The sequence below is a fragment of the Sinohyriopsis cumingii genome, chromosome 5, assembly GCF_028554795.1.
Source record: "Sinohyriopsis cumingii isolate HCF-2022 chromosome 5, ASM2855479v2, whole genome shotgun sequence".
NCBI lineage: Eukaryota > Metazoa > Mollusca > Bivalvia > Unionida > Unionidae > Sinohyriopsis > Sinohyriopsis cumingii.
Window position 1 is genome coordinate 89098405 of NC_142965.1, and position 26749 is coordinate 89125153.

Below are 26749 nucleotides of genomic sequence, written 5' to 3' on the forward strand. Positions count from 1 at the left end.
GACTGTTGTTGTATAACACATTCTCAAGAAGCCGTACATGTTTTGTAGCAACCCATGAGCAATAAAACAGAAAAAATATTATAACAGACGTTGGTCAAAAGAATTTTCAATGGATCGTATTTTGATATTGAATACAATGTTTTTGAAGAAGAGAACAAAGTGGATGTAGTTCCGAGGATCATTTTGCATAAGTAGTACGCTCGATGATTATAATAACATCACTATTTCAACATCTTGAATTATATTCTAGTGAAATGTTGTATTGTCACATACATGGACCATCATAATCATATTATTTTATCAATTTGTACTCTTAGTTTTACCTGTATATCTCTTGAAACGTCTGCACCACAGATCTATTGTATAATGACCCATTAAGATATTTTATAAAAATGATTTTCCTAGTTATATTAGGTACCCTTGTATGCAATTATTTACAAATAAAAGAATCATGCACGCGATATATCCAATAATGAGTTCGAACTTTACTTTGAGACCATTAACTACATATACTCTGCATTATATAACTTTTCCCTTGACAAGAATAATTTATTAAAACCAAGAAAATACAGAATGAGAGCAATATTTATACCGGTCCGAATTATAGATTGTTCATATCAGTAAGTGGGTTTGCTGCGTATTTCTGGGACGCGAAAATAATTGTTGTACTTGTGACCTATCGTTCATACTTCAAAGTTTGGAAAGTCTTTGCGATGGAACGTTAGAGCTTATTGTCGATATTGTCGGTTCTAAGACATAAATTGCACCAAAGTGAAACTGCCTAGTTAATGAAAATTTAAGTGAATAATCTCTTCAAACGAATTCACGTATCTAAACGGCTTGTTATAATTTGCCGAATTTATTGATGACGTATTGTTCGTAATTTTGCAGGGTAACTGGATTTACCTTGATATATGAGTTTTTCATCACCGTGATAACTTCGGAAGCAAAGTATGTCAAAATCATAACATCAGATTACAAATTTGCATTAATCAATAAAAGCGTTCTGTTTTCTTTATTTCCTTAATTGGTTACCAGTTTCTCTTGTATATTTTTCAGTATTCGCTAATTATGCTACAAGTAGTATATGGGGATACTAGAGCGTCAATGGGACTTAGCATTAAAAACACCCCCTGGGAACATATAGCGTCAAGGGAAATTTAACATGGACAAAAATCGTGGGAACACATAGCGTCAAGGGAAATTAACATGGAGAAAAAATCGTGGGACTGTTGAACGTCAAGGGAACTGAACATGGGAATAGGGACTGTATAGCGTCAAAGGAATTTAAACAGGGTGGGACTGTATAGTGTCAAGGGAAACTGAACATGGGATTTTTTTTTTTTATTTTTTAAAAAAACAAAGGGGTAGGCAGTTGAAAGTCATTCTCTTTTCGAGAAATGTGGGTGGCCCTGAAAAGGGCGTTTGGGTTTCTTCTGCTTCTAATTTCTTCTTTTTCTCCACCAACTTCTTATTTTCTCTCCTACACTCTTTCTCTTCTTCTTTCTTCTTCTCCTCCTCTTCTTTCTTCCTCTTCTCATTTTCTTCTTCTTTTTCAATTATTTCATTCCATTCTCTTATCCTTATCCTATCCTCTTCATCCTCCTTCTCCTCCTTTATTTCTTTCATCACACCACTTATCATGTCCTTTACTTTTCTTAAGTTATTAATCTCCATCTTTACTCGATGGGGCCTATAAGAATAGTGGTCTTCATTTAGTCTCACTAGCATTTGTTCCATCATGCCCAAATTGTCCAGGACGTCTTGCAATGTTTGCATTTTATCCAGGTGGTTTGAAGCCATCTTCTCTGTAGAATGGTTTGAACGACGAATACTGTGGGTTCTTATACCAAAAGCGCGGACGTGATGGAAAACATCCCCCTAAGACATAAAATTGATCTTACCTAGATCATGACCAAACAACGCGCGGACGTGAAGAAAAACATCCCCTACTTTTCTCATTTCATATGATCTACTATCCACATACGTGAACCATCAATAAACAATCCCCAAATCTACTATTTACACACGCAAATCATTAAAACTAAATCCATAATCTACTATCCACACAATCGTACGTGAGCGTTTACAAAACCCAAACTATACTCTCCACATAGGCTGAGAAACAATAAACAAACCCATAATCTACTATTCACACAAACATACGTGAGCGCTTACAAACACAAACACACAAACACATACCCTCACACTAAAAAAGAGTCAGTGTTTATATTCACACTACTCTACCTACACACATTGGCAAATTGATTGTTATTTCTTTTCTATAGTATTGGGTAGCCCTGAAAAGGGCTGTTGGTTTTTTTTTTTTTTTGAACTCCAGATGCACCTATCTAATGCTGGCACCTTCCTGGCCTGGCGCCACACACGCATTTTCTTCCCCAGTCTCCTTTCACCTTTCTTCTTGGAAGTGCAGAGACGGGATTTGTGGCTTCAGAATCCCAATTTTCTGTCTCTGGGATTCTGAAATTTCCTCTCTCCTCTTCTTTCTTTCTTCTCTCCTCCGCTTCTTTTTTTCTTCTTTCCTCCTCCTCTTTCATCCTTGCTTCTTCGACAATGGCCTCCGCAGCCAGTTCATTTAGTATGCGCCTGGCATATTCCAGGTGCATCTGGAGTTCTAGCAGTTTCACAATTCTGGTATTCATTGTTTTGTCAACGAATGAACAGGGTAGCTAGACTGCCCAGCGAGTTTCAATTTATAGTGAAAGCGCGGACGTGAAGGAAAACATCCCCCTAAAAACATAAAATTGATCTTACCTAGATCATGACCAAACAACGTGCGGACCTAAAAGAAACACTCACTCACTTTTTTATACTGCCCATCATTATTCTAAAAAAATTTTCATTAATCACTTCAATATACTATCCACATACGCAAAGTAATCAAACCCCAAATCTACTCTCCCCACACCTCAAACACCAAAAAAAAGACATGATCTTAATCTACTATCCATACCAACGTACGTGAGCACTTACAAACACACAATCCTATACACAAACACATACCCTCACATTTTTTAAAAAAAGAGTTAGTGTTTATATTCACACTACTCTACCTACACACACTGGCAAATTGATGGTTATTTCTTTCGTAGAGTATTGGGGTAGCCCTGAAAAGGGCTGTTTTTTTGTTTGCTATGGCAATCTTTTAGTTTCTAAGAATGCGATGTCTTCTGGCGATAGGTCTGCTTCTTCGGAAAGAGAAGAAGAACTCTTTGGTGTCGATACGACAATCGACAAAGCCTCTGTCAGGTTCAGGTTGCTGCTGCTGCTGCTGTTGTTGTTGCTGTTGCTGTTGCTGCTGTCTCTGAAGTCTGTACTTCTCTGTTCATTCTTCTTTCTCCCTGTTCACTTCTTCTCTGAAGAGCTCTTCTATCAGGTCTTCAGTGACTTTTAACATTCTCACATTCTCTATCTCTTTTGGCTTCGGTATCAGACTGTGTCTGACCCTATGCAAATTCACGTAGGCTTCGTTTAGCTTAGCTACTTTGGAGCACATCTTCGTAGGAGGATGAGTCGACAATGGATGATTAGACTGGAAACTGCCCCGGTTCTTAAAGTCAAAGCGCGGACGTGAAGGAAAACATCCCTCCACGGTTTTCGAGCCGCAACGTTCAATGAGTGTCATGAGAGGGATAGTAAGAAGTCAAAGAGCATGAATCAACATTCTTATAGTGAAAACAAACGACAAAGGCATTTTTTCAAAACACAAAATTTTTTATTCAAAAATCACTTAACACTAACCAATAACTCTAACATTTTTTAACAATAATCCAACATTATAACATCAAACATTTTTTTCTAATCACAAACATTTTTTTTTTCAATTTACAGTCTACTTTAAACAGGGCTGACAACGTTGTGAATGAAATTGTGATTTCCACTGTTGGAAGTCATTAGGCCATTCATGGACACTACGTTTAATAGCTTGAGACAAAAGATAAGCATAATGATCACAAAACCATCGATCTACTTTCACATAGTTTCTTGAAGAAGAACGAGGATCAAAATGAGTCACTAAATGTTCTAAGGAATAGCCCAGGCTGCGATGATGCAGAAAATACACACAATATTGTCCACACACCAAGGAATCTGTGCCTTGTAATTTCACATTATTGAATCGGTTGGTTTGAGCATTTCTTCTCATAAAGTCAATGATATCGTCTTCCAAAGGGGGCAATCCGTACGAATCGAAATATTCCACACATCCTTCTTGAGGAAAGTAGACGGCTACCAAGTGGGTTCCTGGGAGATGACTGTCGTCCGTGTTGATGACATAAGCTAGATGGTCTTGAGGTTTGCGATGAGGGAGTTCATCTTTAGCACAGATGACAGGATTCCAAGAAGCCGTATACGAACTGTGGTTCAAAAGGTAATAAAGTTCCCAGGTATCCATTGATTTGTGTGGTTTTTTCTTCTTCACAGATAATAATAAGTCATCAATTCGATCCTGACTTTTTGCTTGAAAATGTCTGACATTTAAACGTTTCTTCGTTTCGTCTCCTGAATCTGATTCAGGAGAACTTCGATACGATGGATCTCTTGAGTGGTTAATGGTGGACAAGAATGTTCACGCAAGTCTTTATACCACTGGTGCAACACGTCTTCGTCCGAGATGAGACTCCAAGCATCGTCCAGATACTCGTCCAGTTTTTCTTCTTGACTCAGCATTAGGCATTTATCGTGTTGAATTTGACTGGGATGATCGTTTTGACATCCATAGCAATTTTTCTTGATCAATTCCGTCATTTTTTCGACCAAGTGTTTGGCAAAACAGGAGACTAAATGGACTTCTTGTTCTTGCCATCTTGACTGAAGTTCCACACGAATCTGGCCAGATTTTATAGGGTGGAAATGTCCCTCATCGCTGCCTTGGTCTGGAGTGAAATCGAAAGCCCACAAAGCGTAGCCTCCTGCATAATCCTCGTACGTAATGCCGTGACTGGTGTTGGTTCCTAACTATCCCGTGGCTTCGTACAACGATAAGTACGACCTCAAGTAATTCTTCTTGTCAAAGTTAGGTTCGAAAGGTCGGGTCCACAAGGTCTTGCCATCGCGACTGACTTCGATCTTGGACACGTCAAAGTGTTGAAAGTAGAAAGGATTTTTAGCGATAGCTCCGTTGAAGGCTGTATTCTCGACCATACCAACGATTAAAAGTTTGGGTAATTGTCCTTGGAACAGATGATCTTCGATCATGGATCGCTGTCCCCTAGGAATGGTGAAGGTTTTCACTTCCACACGTCGGATCGGATACTTGGCGGTCGTTCTGCTCAACGTCTGACTGATGTCGTTTCCCACTTTAGGTAACACTTCCACACGACGTACGTAGTTTCTGGCTTCTTGGATTTTGGTTTTGTAATTATCGTCACTATCAGCTATTAAATGGAAAGCGGTACTGCTGCGATTCAGTCTCTGGGGGACATCCACCCCGTTCAGCAAATACTTTTCTTGCAACCACATGTCCAAATGCAAACGATCCATCAGTTCTAAGCTGTGTCCGTCTTTGATTTTGTCTCTTCGTTCTACAAATCCCGCATTGTGGCCTTTGGTTGTATCAGTTTTGAATGTCTCAAATTCGCCTGCATCGTCAGCTTCCCATACCACACAGGCATTGAGATGAGTGTTCCTGGCGTTTATTCCGTACGTCAAGAGATTTTCCAGGTACGCTCGATAAGGGTAAGTGTCCATGCTGCTACTTTCTAGTTTGTTATTCAAGTACAAGTCCACTCCGCTAAACAAGGAATGCATGAAATTGTTGACGGGAGCTACTGGCTCAGTGTCTATAGCATTTCCATCCTTATCTTGAACTTTGACTTTCAAGTACAAGTAACTGCTATTCAGATCGATGTAATCTTCGGGCTGTCCTTTGATTTCAAACTCGATGGGAGCGCAATCTGTCAATGAGGAGACGGGATGAAATTCCACCCATTGGGATTCTTGCATGGTCATCATGGTGGGTGGCATGGCAAACAGATTCAGTTCCGTCTTGGAACAGGCGCAAGACTCTCGGTGCATCATTTTTTTTGTTGCTGTGTCTCAATAATCGAAAACGTCTAAGTCTCGAACGGTTCTTCTTTTCTTGGTCTTTCTAGCTTTAGACGTGTGAAGTCTGGTGAAAGGATGTTTTCTTCGTCGTCTTTTTCTGCCTTGTCCTTGCTGAATGCCTGACTCGGTAGCGTGCAGGGCATTTATAGGTGTTTCTCGGCGGCCCAAAAGGTCTTTGCCCGTTTGCAGCAAGACATTTTTGCCTGCCCTCATGAAGGCTTCTTTAGGGTTTTGTTTGTCGATGATGACATTTTGGAGAAATTCTTTGCCTTGCGTCAGTGCCGCATCTTTCAAGGCGTGCAATCCGCGTGTCACCATCGGTTTCAAGACTGCGGCCAGCGAACGAAAGGCCGATTTTAACATATCTCCTAAACCGTGTCCTCGCTGCCGAGCAACCCTTCGATACACTGGATACATGACTTACGAGTCGTGAGAGAACCGTTTTCGAAAATGGAGTTTCACCGTGACTTTTCCTTTGGTGAATGGAATATTTTGTCCCAAATCTCCTTTTATAGCAATGATGACCGTGTCCAAATAGGACTTGCTGACAGGCAAATAGTGAGGATGTACAAATTCGCGGTGGACGTGGTAAGTGTTTCCACCTTCCTGGTCACTGGTCGTGGTACTATCCACTTTGAAAGGAATGACACGCAGTAACGGCACAGAGGTGTGTCCCACCATGTTATACTCCACCACATCGGAGTACACGAACATCAAATTCAGTCCTTGGTTCAGTTCTACAGGGAATCGAAAAAACTTGTAAAATTCCGTATTGCTGTTGATCTTCGGTTTAAAATTTGGAGCCATTTTTGTGTCTCCACCTAAAATATCAAACAAGTCACGATTAAAACTGATGGACAACGTTTGGGTATCCTGAAATTTCATCAGTAAGCGACGAGCCACTTTATGGTACTCCAGGGTGACACTTTTTTGATTCTGTTCAGGGCTGGAAGTAATGGCGTCCACCAAATGTTGGCCACTAAAATAAAACCCTGAAAGAATTTTTAAGGTGTAGATATTGAAGGGTGAATTGTTGGATGGTCTTGTGTCCCCTGAAAACCCGATGTCATTCATGGCTTTTTGGAATTGTTGCTTCAGGATTTCGACCTCAAAAGTGTTTTGCTTTTCGGTGATGTTTTGGATTTGTGTAGGGTGAATCATTTCTCCTAAAGCCACTTCCCAATGGGCTTCGTGATCTAACTGGATGGCATGAGGTAATTTAGCCTTGTAACAGCACAATGTGTTGTGGGGAAACACCTCCATGGAACTGTCACTGGGTAAGGTTAAGTAAAATTGGTTTTGGTGACTCATAATTCCAGAGTTCTGTGGCTGTCCGAGGGGTTACTGGACGTCAGAGGCGTGTCTCCGCCCAAAATGGGGTTCTGGTTGTGATTGTTGTTGGAGTGGTGACTGGCACTGGCACTGGACACAAGGTTCCCGTGGTTCCCGTTGGAAGAGAATTTCAGGAAGGGATTGGGAAGCATGTAACCGATGCAACTGCTCAATAAAATGGTCCACAATTGTTTGTCTCCTTGTTGCAAACTCAAATTGGCAATGGCTGCCCCGATGACACAATACACCACGAAGATTTGGCAGAAAAAGACGATTTGCGTTTTAGGCACGCGTTCTCCACACCACACCCACAAGGGTTGTTTTTGTAAATCTTGCACAGAAGAATTAGGTGAATGAGTGGTCGACGTAGCTGCGTCTGTGTGAAAGGGCATGATGGTCACTTCTTTTTATAGTCGATGACTTGCGAAGCGTCGATCCAAGAATCAAAACTGGGTGGATATCCTTTCCAACGTACTTTGACTTCTTTGAGACGTCGTTTGCCTACTTTACGGGTTCTGCGTTCGAGAATGCTTTCGATGTCGTACACGTCGTCTTCTTTTTTGGTGACACGTTGTAACTCGGGCACTTCTCCGTTCATGTCTTCCAATTTATAGACGACAGGATGACGGCCATGCACTCGTCCAGTGACACGAAACAATTCGGTCGTCCAGTTAGGTAAGTAACCTTTGTCTAAAGTGCGTTTGGTTTTGCCAATGCGCACCCAATCTCATACGGTCAACTCTCCACTTTTCTTGGGGACAGCCCTCGTCGGGGACGTACCAAACAGGCGCTCAAACACCAACACTTCGTTCTCGGGAGTCACGTCTTGCGGGGCACGTCCGATGCTTCGATGGTAAGATTGGTTGTACGCTTACACCAGGTGCGGTAAGATGTCGATGTACTTCAGAGTGTGGTGATGCGTAAAATATTTCCACATGCGTTCTTTCAAAGTACGTTGGAAACGTTCCACGATGCTGGCTTTGGTTTCGGGATTCTCGGTGGTAAAAGAATGAATGTCACGTTTCTTTAGTTCTTTTTGGAAAGCTTGGTCCAGAAATTCGGTGCCTTTGACCGTTTGCCATCGAAGAGGGTGACGACCGCTTTGTTTCAACACCCGTTGCAGGGCTCGCACTAACTCGCTGCTCGATTTGGAAGTCAAGGGCACGACCCAGGCAAATTTGGAAAAGACATCGATGACACAAAACAAATATTTGTAGCCACGATTGTAGCTGGCCAAATGAGAGACATCGGCTAAATCGGCTTGCCATTGATGATCGATGCCTTCGACTCGGGTGCGACTTCTGGCAAACTTGCGTCGAATGGGTTTGTGGAAAGTGTAGGTAGCTTGTTCTTGTAACCATCGTTGGACTTGAGGTAAACGGAGACTTTTCAATCTAGTTTTGGCAGCACGATACAATTTTTGAACTCCTGCGTAACCTGCAGGATGGGAGGGATCGTAGTAAATGCTGGCTAAGACTTTTTCCATTTTTTTGTGTTCGTATGTTAATAAGACACCCACTCTTGGAGGATGTTACTCTTTTTATCTTGGGGTACTTTCTTGGACTGCATTGCTTTGCGTGTGCGACCGGCAATAGGTGTTGAAGAGGAGGATGTCTGAGCGGGGGATATCGGTTCTTGTTTCACTTCTGTCTTCACTTCGTCTTCACTTTCTTTTTCTCTTGTGATGAAGAAGGGGTGGCCATCATCTTTTTAATCCATCCAATTCTGGAGGTAGGTGGTGTTGTTAACTTGCGTACTTTTTCTGGTGGAGTTTGAAACCCTTCTTCTTCTTCTTCTTCTTCTTCTTCTTCTTCTTCTTCTCCTTTTTCTGTCTTGGTCACTGGTAGTGGTGGTACTGGTACTGGTACTGGTGATGGTGCTGGACTTTTCATCAAGGTCTTAAAATCTTTCAGAGTGGGTAGAGCTGTTTCGTCTAAAGCTTTCTGGAGTTGCAGTCGTTGCAAGAGTTGACCGTACTTTTGCGATTTTTCTGTTTCGGACAAATCTTGGCGATCCATCAAGGACTGCAATTCATGTTGTAACTGGGACATCTCGCTCAAATTGGGATTGGGAGGTAAATGCGGAGTGCGTTGTTCTTGCCACCGATGGTATTCCATCCATCGTTTGTAAGGCACTAAAGCTAGTTTTCGTCCTTCCATGGGTTTGTCAGGGGTCGATTCTGAGATCTTGGGACTTCCGAGGGCCTTTTTATCTTTCTCCCACCAGTCCTCCCAACATGGTTCCCAAGACTCCTTTCAGTAAGGGGCCTAACAAGAGAGGTAAAATGCCTCCACGTTGGACCAACATCTTCTTCTTTTGACGAATGGGAATTTTCTTTTGAACCATTTGGCGAAGAACGTGATGATGTTTGCCTAAGCATTGTTTCTGGTGTTTGGACAAAGGGATCGTGACTTTCAAGACGTTCAAACAACATTCGCACACGGTATTGATTACCTCTTTGGAGGCCGATTGAATGAGTTTTTTTCGTAGAGGCGGAGAAGCTTTGGACAGTACAGATAACATGTCCCCATGTTTGACTAAACGTGGTGGTAGTCCTTTCCTTTTCTTTCCTTGGGGTTTTCTGGAGGGTGACATCTTTGAGTCTTCAGGAGCACCAAAAACACTGATACCCTACTTGGTCACACACCTTTTTTTATACTGGAACGCGTCGCCACTGATTGTCTTTACGTCGTATTAGTTTGAGGACAGGCATGACACGTCGTGCAGGGGTACGCAACGGACTAAATCGAGCCAGTTCTTGCTTGGACAAATCCAGTAAACTTTGTAACATGCCCGATCTTTCTTGAACTTTGATTTTGGGAGAAGGTACTTTGTGAGCAGCAGCCACTGCCATTAAATTGGAGGGTACTGCCACTGGGGAAGTAATTTTTGGGGTCATCAACGGAGAAGTTCTTGGTGTGATCAACGTCTCCAAGTACTCTTCAGTTCTTGGTGTCATCAACGGAGAAGTGGATGAACGTGAGGCTGCCGGAGACGCGGTCACCGCCGTGGCAGGTCGTGGTTTGCGAGTGTAAAGTTGCGTCCTGGCCAAAGTGCCTCTCTTGCGACTAGTTTTCTTCTGTGGACTTTTCTTTTTCTGGGGACTTTTTCTCTGTTTCCTTTTCTGGGGGCTTCTTTTCTTTTTCCGGGGTGGTGTCTGGTAAGAGGAGGGTCCCGCCACTGGAGAAGTTCTTCTTGGGGACCTGGTCTTTTTCTTCTTCTTGGGGCTTCGTTGAACTTTTTTCTTGGGGAGAAGTTTGGGGGCATTAGGATCCCATCCTAAGAGAGAGCGAATGATGACCCCTCCTAGAGTACCGCTCCCTCCAGGTTTCAAAATGATTTGTTTTTTGGTTTGAGTGTCGATGCGGAGATCGGCCAGTTGGACCAAAGCGACTTTGTTTCGATCAAAAAAGCGTTTGGTTTGATGAGGAATCTGATTGATTCCTTGGAGTAATTGACGTGCAGTCACCGTGAACCATCGTAAGATTTCTTTGAGACTAGCTTCTAAGACACGAGCTCGTATTTGTGGATTTTTTTCTCGTCTGATGCCATACAAGGCACGAATCAATTTGACGGGAAGATGCGACTGAAGGGACGTCATGTTCAAACTCTGTGAGACAGACGAACAGGATCTGAGGTTTTTATAGATTTTTTTTGTGGAGTGAAATTAAATCGAGGACGGAGACGTGTACAGGACAGGCCCTCTGTCTTGGCACCAGTGGTGAAACAAGTGGGTACGAAATCGCAAATCCTCGGGGGTCGTAGGTTTCAAATCGACGAGTAAATAGGTGTGTTGTGTTTGAGTCTCATCGTCGTACGCCTGAGTCAGCCAAGGCGTTCCTAACTGTGTGGCTAAGACTTTCACTTGCGATTTATCTCGAGGGCTTTTAAACAAGACCACGTAATGCGCATTGAGACTGATGGTGCGATGGGCTTTACTTTGTTGAAACAAATTTTAGGTGATGTAAACGACATTGGCATTACGGTGATGCCCTTTGCGCGTGAACCACAGTTTAATTTCTTCTTCGTCTTCTCCTAACATGTCGTCAAAAATGACCAAATGGGTTTGACGGGAGTCAGAGACGATGCCGTCGTCTTCTTTAGGAATGCCTTCCACAAACATGATGGAATCGCCTTGACTTTCTCGCAAGAGGCTGTACGCCGATTGCCACTCTTTGTAACACCACACGATCCGTTGAGGGGGTCGATCGATCAAATGATGTTTATGTTCGATCAAACGTTTGACGAATTCGGTTTGCCTGAACCGCTAGGTCCAGCAATGAGCATGTTAAAGGGATGGCGAAGATACAAAGCCTCCCAACTGGCACGATCTAAGTGTTCGTCGATGACTTTGACAGTAGAGGAAGAGGGAGCAGAGACAGCAGAGGTAGCCATAGTGTCACGAATGTCATTTGTGACACGAAAACAAACAAGACAAGAGTTTATATACTTTTTTCAGAACACGTTTATTGAATGTTTCAAATATGAACAACACGAAAGACAAAAATACATAAAAGCCAAATAGTTATGTACAGGAATAAAAGACACATCAAAATGATCAAAGTGGAATATAAACAAGTCTCTGTACAACATGTTTTGGGTAACCAAGATGTCCTAGGGACAGTGTGTAATGTTCTTACTTTCTCTACATGAGGTATTGTCACACAAGTGTCCTCCCGGAATGACCTTTCAGGAATGTCCATAACAGTCCTGTCCTGAAGCGAGTGGTTGTTCTCGGTGAAGGGTTCTTCTGGCACTGTCACTAACACGGGTTGAAAAGTAACATTTTTCCTTGAACAACTCTTGTGCATACTGAGCCACTTCTTGGGTCAAAGCTTCAAAACCCCCCTTTTTCAAGTCACGAACATCTGTCCAATGGGGAGTAAGTCACAAGCGACACACACATCGTCATACACGTCTTCGGTAGCTAAAAGTTGACGAATCTTTTTTTCCTGTTGAGGTCGAGAAGTATCCAGATGAAACCGCAAGGCTTTGAGCAAAAGGAGTTTTTCGTGACCATTTAAGGCCATAGGGGTATGGTAAGTACTGATCGTAAAGAGTCCACAAAGAATCGGCTGGTAAACGAAATGCCAGAAAACAAGTCACTAAGACACACACCACTTGTCGACCCGAATTGAATGGATACAGTTCTTGTAATAATCGATGGTAATGATCCACGGTTTGAATATGGTCATTGAGTTCCTTCAACGGAATCTGTTCAATCACTTGTGACATAAGCCGTGGCATGGATTCCTCTTTTTGTGCTCTCTTTTTTTCGGAAGCAATACACGTACATTCTACCCAGACATCTTCGTTCTCCAGTAGGAAATCTAGAATACTGTAACCTACAGTTCAAACTTCGATTAGAAGTTTTCTCTTCTACTAAGCAGATTCCACGTAACATATGTTGGTAATCCTTTAACTCGTCTTCCTCAATGCGTTGCTTTAGGTGAATCTCGAAGTAACCAAAATGATGAACATTTCGTTCATTCACTAACTCACTAACAAGGTCTGACCACTGAAACAATTTCTGACGAATCAGTTCTCTTATACCATTCAGGTACCAGTGGTTAAAGATCTGGTGACGTAACGGATGCAATTGTTCTTTACGTTTGACTTGTATTTTCACCAGCTCTCGGTAAATCCTTTCTCTCAACTCCTCAGGCAAGCCCAAAATGTTCTCTTGAAAAGTATCCATAAGTATATACACTGTTTTTGGAATCATTGGGTGGTGGCCAATAGCCTCGTTTACCTTTGTGCCTGATGTAATATCCACTCATAATCAGTCTTCTTATACTTTGGAACAGAGCATAATTTAAAAACGGTTCAATAACTTTGCGTTTGCGTTTCACTTGTATTTTGATCAGTTCTCGGTAAATGCGTTCTCTCAACTCCACAGGCAAAGCACGAATGTTCTCGTGTAAAGTATCCATGAACAGATTATGGTAAGTAACTTCAGTGTCTCGGTCCCACTAAGGGTAAGTAATGACAATTCGGTGACCATCGATCATGTTCTACGTAGGCCGAATCTTGCGGTTCCCAGTGGTGAAGTGACACACCGCAACTGAAGCACTTGACTTTATCTCCTTCGCCCAAGTAGAAAAATCCGGCTCTGGCTAATTCTTCGGGGGTAGGTCCTCCCAGATACTTAGGCCATTTTCCTTTGAACGATTGAAGACGATTTTCAAAGTCGCAGTATTCCGACAAACGCACAGGAAACGAATATTCGTCTTTCACAGGTTCGTTTCGATGAGGGTTGGGTGACATGAACAGGAGTTTGGTCAGGGCTGGATGACATCCGTAGGGGGGTAGACGTGAAGGTGAACATTCCCCTTTAAAACGAAACCCAGTAAAATGTCCAAGAGGACGAGCGGCATCACTTTCGCATCCCTCCGGTTTGACACGCACAGCATCACTTTCCATGATAGGGGTAGTGACACTAAAGTTCCCATGATGCTTTACGACATCGCTAAGGTCACAACGTACAGCATCGTACCCATCGCAAGGCTCACAATCGCATTCCACTTCAGAAGCCCCACACTTGAATTGTGCCTTTCTAAACAACTTGTTTTGTGTTTCTCTGAAAAAATTCATCTTGTTCGCTCGGTCTTGGTAGTCACAATGAACTATCAATCTTGCCTAGGATTCCTTTTTATATACAGACCAATACCGACGTGTCCATACGGTAAGGTGAAATGATTGGGAAGTCGAACTCGCTTCTGGTACACAATTTGATAGACTTTTTCCAAGGGCCGACTGACGATGTGGTGAGTGGGTAAACGTACAATCTTGTTCGGTTGATAGGTGGTCACTTTAAAGTTTGCATCCTTTCCCGAATGCAAGGCTTCTTTCAATACCCCAAAGTTGACCACACGACTGGTACGATAATTCAGAGTCAGTCCTTTCACTCTGCACGTCGTGTGCACTACTCCTTGTGGGTCCCGGTATTCGTAGCCGTAATTTTTGGGACCGCCACTGACGAAACTTAGAATCTTGTCGTCGGGATGCTCGTCTGTCCAGGCTCCTAAACGGTCTCCTTCGATATCAGGGTGCTGTCGACTCGGGTGATGGATGTAAATGCAACTGTCCGTGTCAAAGTACAGGACGATTTCCCCTAACAGTTCTAAAGCTTCGTACAATTTTAAGCGAGCATGAGCTGTCATGTAAGCCGCAATGATGACATTTCCAAAAGGGTCGTCTTGTACAAAGTCCAGATCTTCTTCGTAATTGACCAAGATCAAATTATCGACGTCCACGTGTTTCATGTATTTGGTTTTGTCGTGAATCATCTGGAAGTAGCGGGAAGGTTCTGTCAAATATTCCGTCTTGGGTAAACACGGTCGTTGTGCCATTTTACCCCACAAGCAATTTAACATCACTTTGGCAAACGATCGCCTGCCTTCGTTTTTCTCGATGTCGTCTAAAGTGATGCCTTCTTGTTCATAGTATTTCTCTTTGAATTGTATTTGGTCTTCGGGAGTGTGACAAAAGGACGGATAGCCGCTGGCTTCTTGCTTCAGTTTCAAAAAGGCATCCACAAAGTCGGCGAAAATGCCTTTCTGACTGGGGTCACCCTTGTGGTATTGTTGTGTCTTGGGAAAGTGGCAAATTTCGTACACTTCTAACAGCTGGTATCCCATGTCCAGAGCGTTGAACGCTGACCCAGGTTCCCGTCAAGGCACGTTCTTCCTGGGTGTGCTGACAAGGTTGGTCTTGGTTGCACGTTTCGCCACAAGTACGGCACAATGGAAACATCAGTTTGCCTTGACAATGGTGAGGTAAGTCGGGATGGTATAGGTTCGTAGGAGGCAAAACTTTACACTTGAACAGACCTTCGTATTGTCGAATGTTTTTCAGGTCGATGTGTTCCGTGAACAATTGCGGGTGCCCTGTAGGAAAGCGACAATATTTGCACACGTAGGGATACAACGAACAATCGTCCAAGTATTTGATTTCTTCTCCTTTCTCTTCGTCGGCTTGGTAGAGCAAACAGGTGGCATTGGTCCTTCCTCCGTACAAACTATCCCTCGGGTTCAGCGGGTCCATGAACTTTCCACGTGACGTTTAAACTCTGGATCGGTTTTCATACGGTGATCGTACTCGTGTTCCCACATTTCCACCACTTGGTATCCTTCCTGTTCTAACTTTAGGCGTCGCTGACAAGTGTCCTGGTACAAGTCTTCCATGGTTCGTTGTAAAAACTGATTTTTAGTGTCACGGTCAGGGTAACAGACGGGAAATCCGTGAAATAAGCAACCGTTAAACTCGTACACGATCTTGGGGTTTTCTAAGTCCCAGCCATCGATCGAATACGTTCCGATGGTCTTTTCACCCCCTCCGTTGCGAGCATGCTGAATCCACTTGTCTTCCTTGTCGCACAAGTAATGTAACCAACGTAGGGCTTTGACCGAGTATTGACGTTTGACATAGTGGGTCGTTTGAGGACTGATGACAACTACGGTGTTTTCAGGCATGAATCGTTGTCGATACACTAAGGAACACGCTTTGGCAATGGTGCAAGCTTCTTTCAAAGGATCGACCCCTCCGTGTTCCATGAACAGTTCTCGAAATTTTCCACAGCAACGGTTTAAAATGTCCACGTCGGAACGACAATACTTTAACATTTCTTCCTGAAAGTCGAAAGGGTCCGAGGCGTGAGCCTGGTACCAAGCGTAGAAAGCTTCTCGTTGTTCGGTACGCATGTTGTCGGGGTCGTAATAGTGAGCCTCAGGTAAATGGGGTAGAACGGCGTGTTGATTGGCTTCCGTATTGAAAAAGTGTGGAAAGTACCCTTTAGCCATTTCTGTCATTCCAAACGTTTTAGGCATTCGACTCAAAGGCATGGCCAAGTAACTCATCGAATCTTTAAACTGTACTTGTCCCACTTGCATGAAAATGATTTTGGCTCCGTTCAAAGTCACTTTAGGACGCTCGGTGCCATGTTCCGTATAGTATCTGAGAAGAAACTGTCCATCGTATCCGGAGAAATTGTGAGTCATCACCGTGGCATGACGATGACAATCTCCGTAACGTTCGATGTCCTCTTGGCTCCACGTCTTGCCGACCGGGTCTAAGACCCATTGGGCAAAATCGGCTAACGTGTTCGGTCCCCGAAAGATTTTTTCACGCCCTCCAGGAATCTTGCTGCAGTGAGAGCAATGACTGAAGATAGGTTCTTGAATGCACTTCTCGCACGCTCGATGAGCCACGCAGAAATTAGGAATGTGAATACCGGTCTCTTGCATGCATTCGAAATCGAAAAAGATGAAATTGCCTTTCTTCTTGTGACCGTCCTCTTTCTCTGGTGGAGGTTGTTATTTTTGCACGTAGCATTGGTGTTTCAAGTCCACGATGTGGTGACAAATGTGACATTTTTTCTTTCCTGAACATACGTGTGTCTTGGTACTATTGGTACGTATGCGTTGTCCACACGTAGGGCACAATCTCAGGAGTTGACAAGCACATTTCTGCTGTGAACCTTGCGTCTTCAGATGTTGTTGGTAACAGGCATTGCTGACAAACGTGCGCAGACAAGTTGAACAAGGAACTGGTCCTTCGCTCAGACAGGGTGGAGAGGCCAAACATCCTGAGCATTTCAATCCGCAATGTTTGTGTTGCTCTCGATTATTATAACCACGGTCACATTTCTCACGGTAATATCTGTATCCCAGGAATCCGGTGATAGTGGTAATGGTATCGAAATGGTCATCGTGATAATAGACATGAATGTATTTTCCGTAATTAAAATCTTGGCCTCGAAACAACAGAGGTCCGCGCACTTCTTGAGGGTGCACTTTCAAGGTGTAGCGTGGAGCTAGGACATCTTGCAATTTTTGCATTTCAGGAATGCCACAGGGCGTGTCTTTGGACAGGCCAGCTTGTTGCAACAGTTCTGCTTCGTTTCGTTGTTTGGCTCGGTCCGATTGTCGAATAGTTTTCCAGGCTTTTTTCCATTCTACCGTATCGTTCTTTTTGGGATAGGTTCGTCCCACCACGATGGCACGGGCTAAACACATCTGGTCTTGAGGGTTGTTAATTCGGACGAGACTTGATTTGGTGTTGCGAAGGTCGTCCACCAATAACATCTTTTTGCGTCCAGTCCCTTGAGGAGGAGAGACGTGGGTCATGTCCAGTGTGGCTTTTCCATCGGTGATGTTAAACTGATTGTTGCACGTGTTGAATTTTGTCCATGACTTTGAAAGTGGTCAATTCTGCAGGGGTGCTAAACTCGATCCAAACAGGGGATTTCAAACCGTCGTGTTGTATGGAAAGTCTCAAGCGATCGTCTTCTTTGGGTTGACATTGTCGCTTGAGTGTGGTGAGCAAAGAATCCCACCCTCCGGTGATGAACCCTTCTGCTTTCTCTAACGGTACTTCAGCCTTGAAATCTTTAAACTTCACCGTGTATTTGTAAGCCGTGGTTCTAAATTTTCTAGAGGAGCGCTTTTCCGTCTCTCGAATGGAATAGTATTTTACAGGGTTACTAAGGGTGGCGAACTTGGTTTAGAGGGTTCGGATTCTGGTTCACTCATGTCCTATTCAAAGTCACTGGCATGAATTTGTGCCAAGACTTCAGCCCTGGTACGAGGCGATAGATCACGTTTCTGCCTCTTACTTTCTTCTTCTTTCTTCTCAAATGAATAGGATCGTTTCATCTTGAGTGCAAAACGTCAAATGACTCAAGTTTAAACACCATAGACTAATTTATAGTTATGACAGACCAGCGTATATAAAAGGGTGTGTGTCTTGTCCTTTCACTATTCATTTCACTCTCACACCGAGCACAACGAGGGAAGAGACTACCCAGATGGAACGTTTCATCAGAGCGTTGCGAGGGGTCATTAGAAAATTCTCTTCAGACCAGCCGACGGACTACTCTCCTTCCTTTCGCGATAAAAGTCAGGATACTTGCTATATCTGTCAGAAGAAAGGGCATTGGTCTTCAGAGTGTCCAGACCGTCAAAAAAGAAAAACAAAGCGGCTAAAAAAGACAAAAGTCAAGATACCTGTTATTATTGTCAAGAAAAAGGACATTGGTCTCCAGATTGCCCAAAAAAGAAACAAGAGGAGTCAGAAGAAAAGAGGGATTCTTCAGAAGAAGAGAGAGATTCTTCAGAAGAAGAGAGGGATTCTTCAGAGGAAGAAAGCAGACAGGTGAATAAAAAGAAACAGGAGAAGAAAAGAAGAAGGGAAGAGAGTGAGGAGGAAGAAGAGGAAAAGCCTGTGACGGTGAAGAAATTTAAAAAACAGAGAGACTAAACAAGGAGACAGATGAAGTCTATGAACTTTTTAAAGTGCTCAGTTGTGAATTGTGAATTGGATTGTAACTATGGATAAAAGAATAAATTAATTATATAAAGTAAGTGTCTTCGAGTTTTGATTTTAAAATACGAACGTACACTCACGCACTCATATACACGTACTATAGGGGTAAAATAGGGGGGGTGTTGATTTTTGAGTTATTGGCAAATTGAAAGGCTATTTCTTTTCGAGAAATGTGGGTGGCCCTGAAAAGGGCCTTTTTGGTGTAGGGGTGAGTTTAAGCAATCAACTTTAACTGCCTTAAGCCTTTGCCACGGCCGAGGCCTACTTCTGATGATGATGACTGGGTTGAAATCACTAAGGGTGGTACGGTAGGCTTAGTCACAGGGTTGGCGTGTTTAGCTCGGGAAGGTCGTATTCTCTTCGGTCGTGATAAAGAAGTATGATACATTTGTTTCAGACTCCTTAACTCCGCTAAAATGGCCAACAGTACCGTGACCGTTTGATTTTCACCCTCTTGTTTCTTTGCTGCTACTTCTTCTTGTAGTTTTTGTTCTTACCTCTTCTTCTTGCTGCTGTTGCTGTAGGAGAAAAGCTTGTTCCGCTTCCTTTTGTCGTTGTATAAATTTCTCCAATTCTTCTTTCTGTCTCTGTCTAAAATTCTCCACTTGCGGTAATGAAGAAGGTAACGAAGGTTCCGGAACAAATTCTTGCGCGGTAAGAAAATCCACAAAATCCCAATGTACCTCTTCTGAAAGTAAGTCCGTTTTCCCTTGGGCGGTCTCCACTGCTGGTGCACCCCAATGGATCGTTTTCTGAGTTTCCGTCATGTTGAATCACTGTCGCATAGATTGACTGCACATAAGCGCTAGCGAATCTATATAGACCACGTGACGTCACAGACTGCTCTCTTCGGATTGGATGCGGGCTGACTGAATTTTGTAACGCGTGTTCGGATTGGTGAATGAACTCAATCCGTTTCAATCCTTCCTCTACCTATAAATAAGCGCAGTTCACTGCATTGATTCACCTGTTCTCGTCGCCTCACGATGTGGACCACAGTTGAATCATCCACCCTTGTGTCTTCAAGGATGTTCAGGACGGACATGCTCATGTATGTCCGGTCCAAGTGGACTGTTGTTGATAGGACAGATACTAGTCTATGGATGAGAAGAGTTTACATAGAAAGACAAGGATGTCTCAAGAGGGTACTTGTGTTTGGACCTGCAGTTAGAAGGAGTTTAAGAAGAAGAAGAAGATATGACAGATGCCATCCATGTTAATATTAATATTAACATAAACTCAAAGGCCCTTTTCAGGGACACCCACATTTCTCGAAAAGAGAATGACTTTCCATTGCCTACCCCCTTCTTTTTTAAAATTAAAAAAAAAAAAAAAAATCCCATGTTCAATTTCCCTTGACACTATACAGTCCCACCCTGTTTAAATTCCTTTGACGCTATACAGTCCCTATTCCCATGTTCAATTCCCTTGACGTTCAACAGTCCCACGATTTTTTTCTCCATGTTAATTTCCCTTGACGCTATATGTTCCCACGATTTTTCTCCATGTTAAATTTCCCTTGACGCTATATGTTCCCAGGGGGTGTTTTTAATGCTAAGTCCCATTGACGCTCTAGTATCCCCATATACTACTGCTACATATTCAAGAAAATAAAAACTACTTGAAAATTAAAGAATATTGACACATTAAATAACAAAATATAAGCTTCGATAAGACCGTCCTTTAAGTTTTAAGGGTTTTATTTCGTTGTCCACATTTCTATATAAGAAATCCTGAATAGCTTGTAACAAGATATCGTAATATCCATTTTGACCTATGTCATCCTTTGTATATTTTATTTTAATCGTGTACTTTCTGCATAACCTATGTACCAAATGAAGATATGTATTTATGACATGGACTTAGCCGAGTCGGTCATATTTTTCTATTCCTTTACTGATTATTGTATCATAGCATTATCATTAAAGGAGACATGTACTTGTTCAGTTGTATTTGTTATTATCATTATTTTATCTTCTCCTGTCATCTTCAACACTGGTACTTTTTATATTTTTAACTGATCTGTCGTTTATATGTAGGCTTTAAGACTGGGATTTGTGAGAATTAGAATGAGATCAGCCAAATATCAACCATTAAAAATGGCTACGCAGATGCTGTTCCAGCAAGCATCTGACGTTCACTGTTAGATTGTCCTTTTTACAGTATCGGTGGCAAGCAAAGTTAAATAGCATTTTGCGGAAAATATGTTTGTCATGGTGTATGAATGTCATAAGTTTAGTTTCCCTTCATGCGTTCTTGGCATCCATAGCCGTGTGACCTTTACACTTCTTCATAATCATAACAGTATCATGTTATTGTAAGCTATTTAGATATTTCTAATAATGTGTGAGCTTTACGTCCGAGCTTCGTAAATTGTTCTACGTAATATGTATCTTTTTTAATTAAAACGTTTTATAGAGGTGGCATTATATATATCTGCCAACTTATATACGAATTACTTAGCAATCGATTATCACCATAAGTTTTGAAATACCCTTTTAGTAATTGAAACATGTGATAGTGTGATCCGCTTTTAAATTGCATAAACATTGTGTTGCCCTTCTAAAGAAATTGATGTTATTTAACCGGTGATTGTAATAAACAATAGTTTAACTTCCTTACATGCCAAAACTTCTACTGAGTACATCTTTACTCAGGATAGTACACATGGCATTCCACGTACGTGAGAGTGACACTGGTCATTTTGTAATTTGATTTTTTTCCTTCTTGAAACATACAAAGGGTGAAGAATACGCGAGGGTTATTGTTCAGAAATGTACACTTGTTGGTATGATAATGAAGCAGCTTAAAGGACTCTCAGATTAGGATCAAATTGAGTGATTTATTTCGAGAGTGAGAGTCACGATGTCTTGAGATAGATGGCATACACTCAGGTACCCGGTTCATCTAATTTCTTAAAGAGAGACAAACAAATCCTGCAACAATAATCATTGCTGGAATATTCTAAGAAGCAGAGTCGTTGGAGATGAGTGTATATCTAGCAAAACCCCATATTTAATGGATAGAAGATCATCTTGGTGGAACAAACAAATCCATCGGACTGACAAATGAAACAGACATATGAATAGAAGACGGTGAAGTACCAGGAACTTTTAGATAGAGAGATTGAACAAAAGGAAAAAAAATTTAGTTCTTCTCGGTGGAACATGTGATTTCCTGCGCAGTCAATCTTGATGATATTCATTGCAGCAGGAGAAAGAGTGATATCATTGAAAACGACAGAAAGAGCATCTAGTTGAATCTTACTAAGACCTGAAGAAAACAAATGGTAAGCAATACAGATGGGCAATGTCTGATCAAAACTGTAGTCCCGCCATCTTGATTGTGTACCGATTTAAATTCGAAACTGCCGGAGAAGGATAGGAACTCAGCTTATCATGTGCAGGTAAATCACATACCACCTGTATATCAACATTGTGACAGGACATTCTCGAAGATCGAGATCATCATCATCAACAAGAAACGAAAGTCTGAGAAGATCTCGCCTACGCTTTCATTCATGGTCTACCACAGTCTTTTTAATCTGACAATGAACCACAGTAAACACTTTACGTCTAGGCTAGAACGTAGGCTTCTTATTCGAAGACCACCCCTCTTGACTTCAAGCAAATAGAAATGTTGAAATAAAATTATTGTTCTCTTGAAATGAATCATGTTTGTACTAATAGACAGATGTAATTGGAAATTGGAGTTGAATCTTTATGTCAATTACAAGAGTTCATCCATATATAATATTGGGTTTAACGCTATTCTAATTCGAATCCATTCGCATGAGACTATTTTATTTACCAGCTAAGATTTTTACAACATCGATGTTCATACCAGAAATGGAACGCAATCATTAATGATCTGAATTAAGTATAACATTAGGAAGAATATGTCATGTGTCCCCGAAGCATCTATCCGGGAAGTTAAACGATAAAATGTTTGAAAATTACTGCATAACATAACGTACTTATAATAACACTGAATGTTGTGGAAAGAAAGAACAGCTTGTTCATTGTCTCCAGCGACACTTTAAACTAAACTAAACACGTTAAAGTCAATACTAAATCACTTCCATAATGCCGCAGACAATGACTAGCGATTGATTGTCTGCCTCCAAGACCCTTCCAGTCGTGTTCAGTCCACCTCTGTCTGCCCTCCCTCGCCCTCCCCAACTTTCGGTGATGTAATGGAATTTTACCGAAAAATAGTTGGAAAGAGTGGATCTTGCTTTCGTGCTTGCGCTTCTTTTTAACGCCAATAAGAACATTGAATTTTAACTATAAAATGTTCTTAAACATTTAAATACATACTAGTTTACCAGAAATAAACATCAATTGGGTGGATGTTGGGGCAATTTAACTATTTTCCCTGAAGTAACAACGAGCGAAATGGATCAGTAAGAACAAAACACAACATGGAAAGCTGAATTTAACCTAGTACCTTTTGAACGTATATTAATAATCAGGTCCCTGGGAAAGAAATTTAAACCAAACATAATCAACGGTTGTAAAGTAAGTTTATATTATAGTTAACTAGAACACTTAGACAACTATTAATGTGTATTAAATAATGCACAAACTCTAAACGTTATATAGCTGAATAGTCGAAATGGAAAGTAAATTTACAAATCGTGAACTGTTTGGGAAGTTTCTATAATCGGAATATGAATGTGAATCAAGGAAACGAGAACATATTAAGATAGTATTTTCTGCATGGTTTTACCAATATGCAGCATGTCCTTTTTCACAAGATATGGATAGTTTAGTAAGTGTATCAGAGTTCATCAGGTCATTTTAAATTGCATATCATTTATGATTAATAATGAAGGTGAAAAATGTTACAGCTTAGTAAAGGGTCATTTGATTGAAAGAGTATTTTATGGTCATTGGAAGAAGGGTATTGAGATTCAAATGTTCTTGTTGTTTCGTTGTGGATTTAACGGCATTTCTCAGCACGTGAAAGACTAAACATGGCGCCCAGTATGACTGGTGGAGGAAGAACCCGGGAAAATCCAGTTAAGAACCACGGACACACGGGAAGATACTGGCAAGTCTTTTGACATGCCCACATTGGCCTAGCCCGAAAATCGAACCTACGCAGAGAGAGATGAGATGGCAGTGATAGGTAAAAAGCGAACACTTTTGAACACTCTGTCACCTGGGATAGGAGCTTTAGAGACAAAGAAAATATGTAATGGAACTAAAAAAGAACATGATTGAAAAACGTAATCAACATTACATGTATTGGTCCGTTACCTTTTCTCAGTACAACTCCATATTTTGTGTTGTTGTGGTCAGTATCCTAATAATATGTCCCGCTTTATCTTAGTTGTATGTTGTTCATTTCAAGCTCAGTTCGAGGACGTACTAGCAGAGCCAGATGGAACGCATATCATCGATTATGTTTGGAGTACCAGCTACTAATGCTTTAACTGCTGGAAAACTGCTGGTACCAGATGTTGACAGTACTCACCGGCATCTGCATAGCCTGTGGATTGAGTTGCACATAAGCCCCTGCACCACGTATTGTCATGTCAGGTGCTGTGTGCCCGGTCGGAAGGGCTGCATTACGTGGATTGGTCTCCTGCCGAAGCTCTACGGAGCATTTATTTGGTGATTATATGTCCCGCTGTGCGACTCATGTGGCTACTGTTTATCAAGCATCAAATTCCTGCAATATTGATCAAATTCTCTATTCCATAGTTATGTAACTCTGCAACACATCAATGAGTTTTACTTTTCAGTAGTGAAACTATGACTTGGTCACATATTTTTTGAAAAATCCCTACTTTCGCACTTTTAAAGCTCTCAAAGGAAAATAAACAGGACCTGTAATGAATACAGAAAATAGAAACTTTAATTTTTGAAGAAAAATAATTTCTATGACTGTCCTTTTTCGATAAATACCCGAAGACTGCAAGAAGCCAATGTTTGCTTTCTTTTTCTTTTTATCTCTGAAATTATGACTCAGTGCTTGCCGTCACATGCATGCATTTATATTTATACCTGTTAACACCTTAAAACTATGATAGCAAAACCAAAAGGTCATGAAGAGAATATACGAAAATGAAAGTATACGTTACGAAATAAAATAATTGGTTTGTCGCTTTGTATCTTAAGCTTTATTTGTATTGATCAATATGCACATTTCTTGATATGAACCACATAAAGTGACTGTCTCCGCATACGAGACTGCAACAGAGAACGCTCTCTTAATATAATACTAATGTATAAAAGTGGGAGTTTTATACTACTTTCAACATGTTACGTATAGAATTTAACATCTGCAATAGGGTGTTTCTTTGCATTGTAGCATGTTTTATTTTGTTACAATTTCGTTGCATTTATGAGAACTTGTCATTCACAAATTTCATCCCAATGTGCCTTAATATTCCACAATCTTTTAGGTGCATGCTGTGGTAAGTATCAGAGAAGTCAATACAGCTGATATACAGTGGAGCGTTACACTCGTTGGGCTGCCTTATGATGTTCCGCAAATTGAATCTGCTAACTCTCTTATTTTCTGAAGCCAGCCTGTTCACGGCGTTGGCGGTTGTTGAAGAAGGATCTTGCAGAATAATTTTCTCGGCACAAAGAGTTTAGTAATGCCACGCCAACTATCATGATTTCCTATCTCTCTCTCATTGAGTCGGTGTTTTGGTCCAGTCTTTATGGATTTTTCTTTAGTTAATATACATGTTAATAAATCTGAGAACGATGTTGCCACTATATAGTGTTGCGTTCTCCTTCAGCATCCACGTAGCATGTACATAGTCCTGGTGCTTTTATATTCTTCCGGGATTTGATGGCGTTTATTATCTAAGCCTATGTGGGTTGACTTTTGGCGATGTCCAGCGAGGTTACCGGAGGCTGTAGATCATCTGCAGTTTCTGGTTCATGTATTTTCAGAACTTTTCGAAAATGTTGTATCAATCACTCTCTCCCTCTCTCTCTCTCTCTCTGTCTCTGTCTCTCTCTCTTTGTCTCTCTCTCTCTCTCTCTCTCTCTCTCTCTCTCTCTCTCTCTCAGTCTCTTGTCTCTCCCTTGCAATAGGCTTGGAGTTCATGTTTTGATTGGTATGCCCCTGTTCAACTTGACTCTGCATGGTTCTCGTTGTCTTCTACAAATTTTGATCATCTCTAAGTGTTGTGCTGTTAAGGTAGCTTACTCTCGTCTGCAGTCGAGGTAAAGCTATTGTGTCTATTGGCTCCTCGCGTCAGGTATCTGTCATTTTATATGTAGACTATCTGCAGTTGTTCATGAATTCTTGCAGACTGGGTGGTCGCCATTTTTCATTTCAGGTCTCTTCTGTCGAGTGTTATCGTCCTGTTCTCCAGAGCTAGCCACTTCTAGATTATTGTGCTAGAAACACAGCATGTCTTTGTTTGTTTCGACTGAATTCTCTGAGATTCTCTTCCATCAGGATTGTGTCTTTGGATCAGCGAAATCAGTTTCCATCAGTTTAGCTAGTGCACTGAATCAGTTCGTGAGTTCCATTACATTCACCACTGGAATGTTAGGCTTGTTGATGTCAAGCCAACTGTTCCTTCTCAGTTTCAGCGTAATGGTGGAACCATTTACGTAGTTATCACTGTTGACATCGGCTCCTTGAAAGGCACATTCATCCGTCAGTGAACGTCTCCATTTCATGTTGATTTTCTGATGATGTTCAAGTATACTTGCGAATGTCATTGTGAGTTAACTGGATGCCTTTCACAACTCTGCCAATGCTGGCACACATATCATGTATGCGTTCTCCATTGTCGTTCAAGACATTGCATCCATGTCTGCCCATAAGGCATTCGCGTCATACATCGTCCAATTCCTCTTTGGAGTTCAAGATATCCATCGTAAGTAGCGAATTATATGTAGACTCTTTGAATATGACAAGTTTCAGCTGTTCCCAGTTGATGCTCTTTTCTTTCTGGCAAGGCATACTGGTTGGGACGCAAGATTGTATTAAAGTAAGATTGCATTCTTCGCTGTTCATATGATCCTGTTGAGATCCTGTTGAGCAA

The 26749-nt window shown here is 41.6% G+C and overlaps 1 protein-coding gene across 4 annotated transcripts in view; it reads right to left on the minus strand.

Annotated features, from left to right (window-relative positions):
- The window catches only part of LOC149799710 (interphotoreceptor matrix proteoglycan 2-like), a 94827-nt gene that overhangs the window by 1710 nt on the left and 66368 nt on the right, over positions 1-26749 (minus strand). For 3 of the 4 annotated variants that reach the window (XM_089959079.1, XM_089959081.1, XM_089959082.1), the window contains one exon: positions 24205-24402. In XM_089959079.1, coding sequence (XP_089815205.1) covers positions 24378-24402 — 25 coding nt within the window. In that variant the 3' untranslated portion in view covers positions 24205-24377. Of the gene's footprint in view, positions 1-23987; positions 24403-26749 lie in introns of all 4 variants that reach the window. The other variant, XM_089959080.1, reaches the window with a different exon arrangement.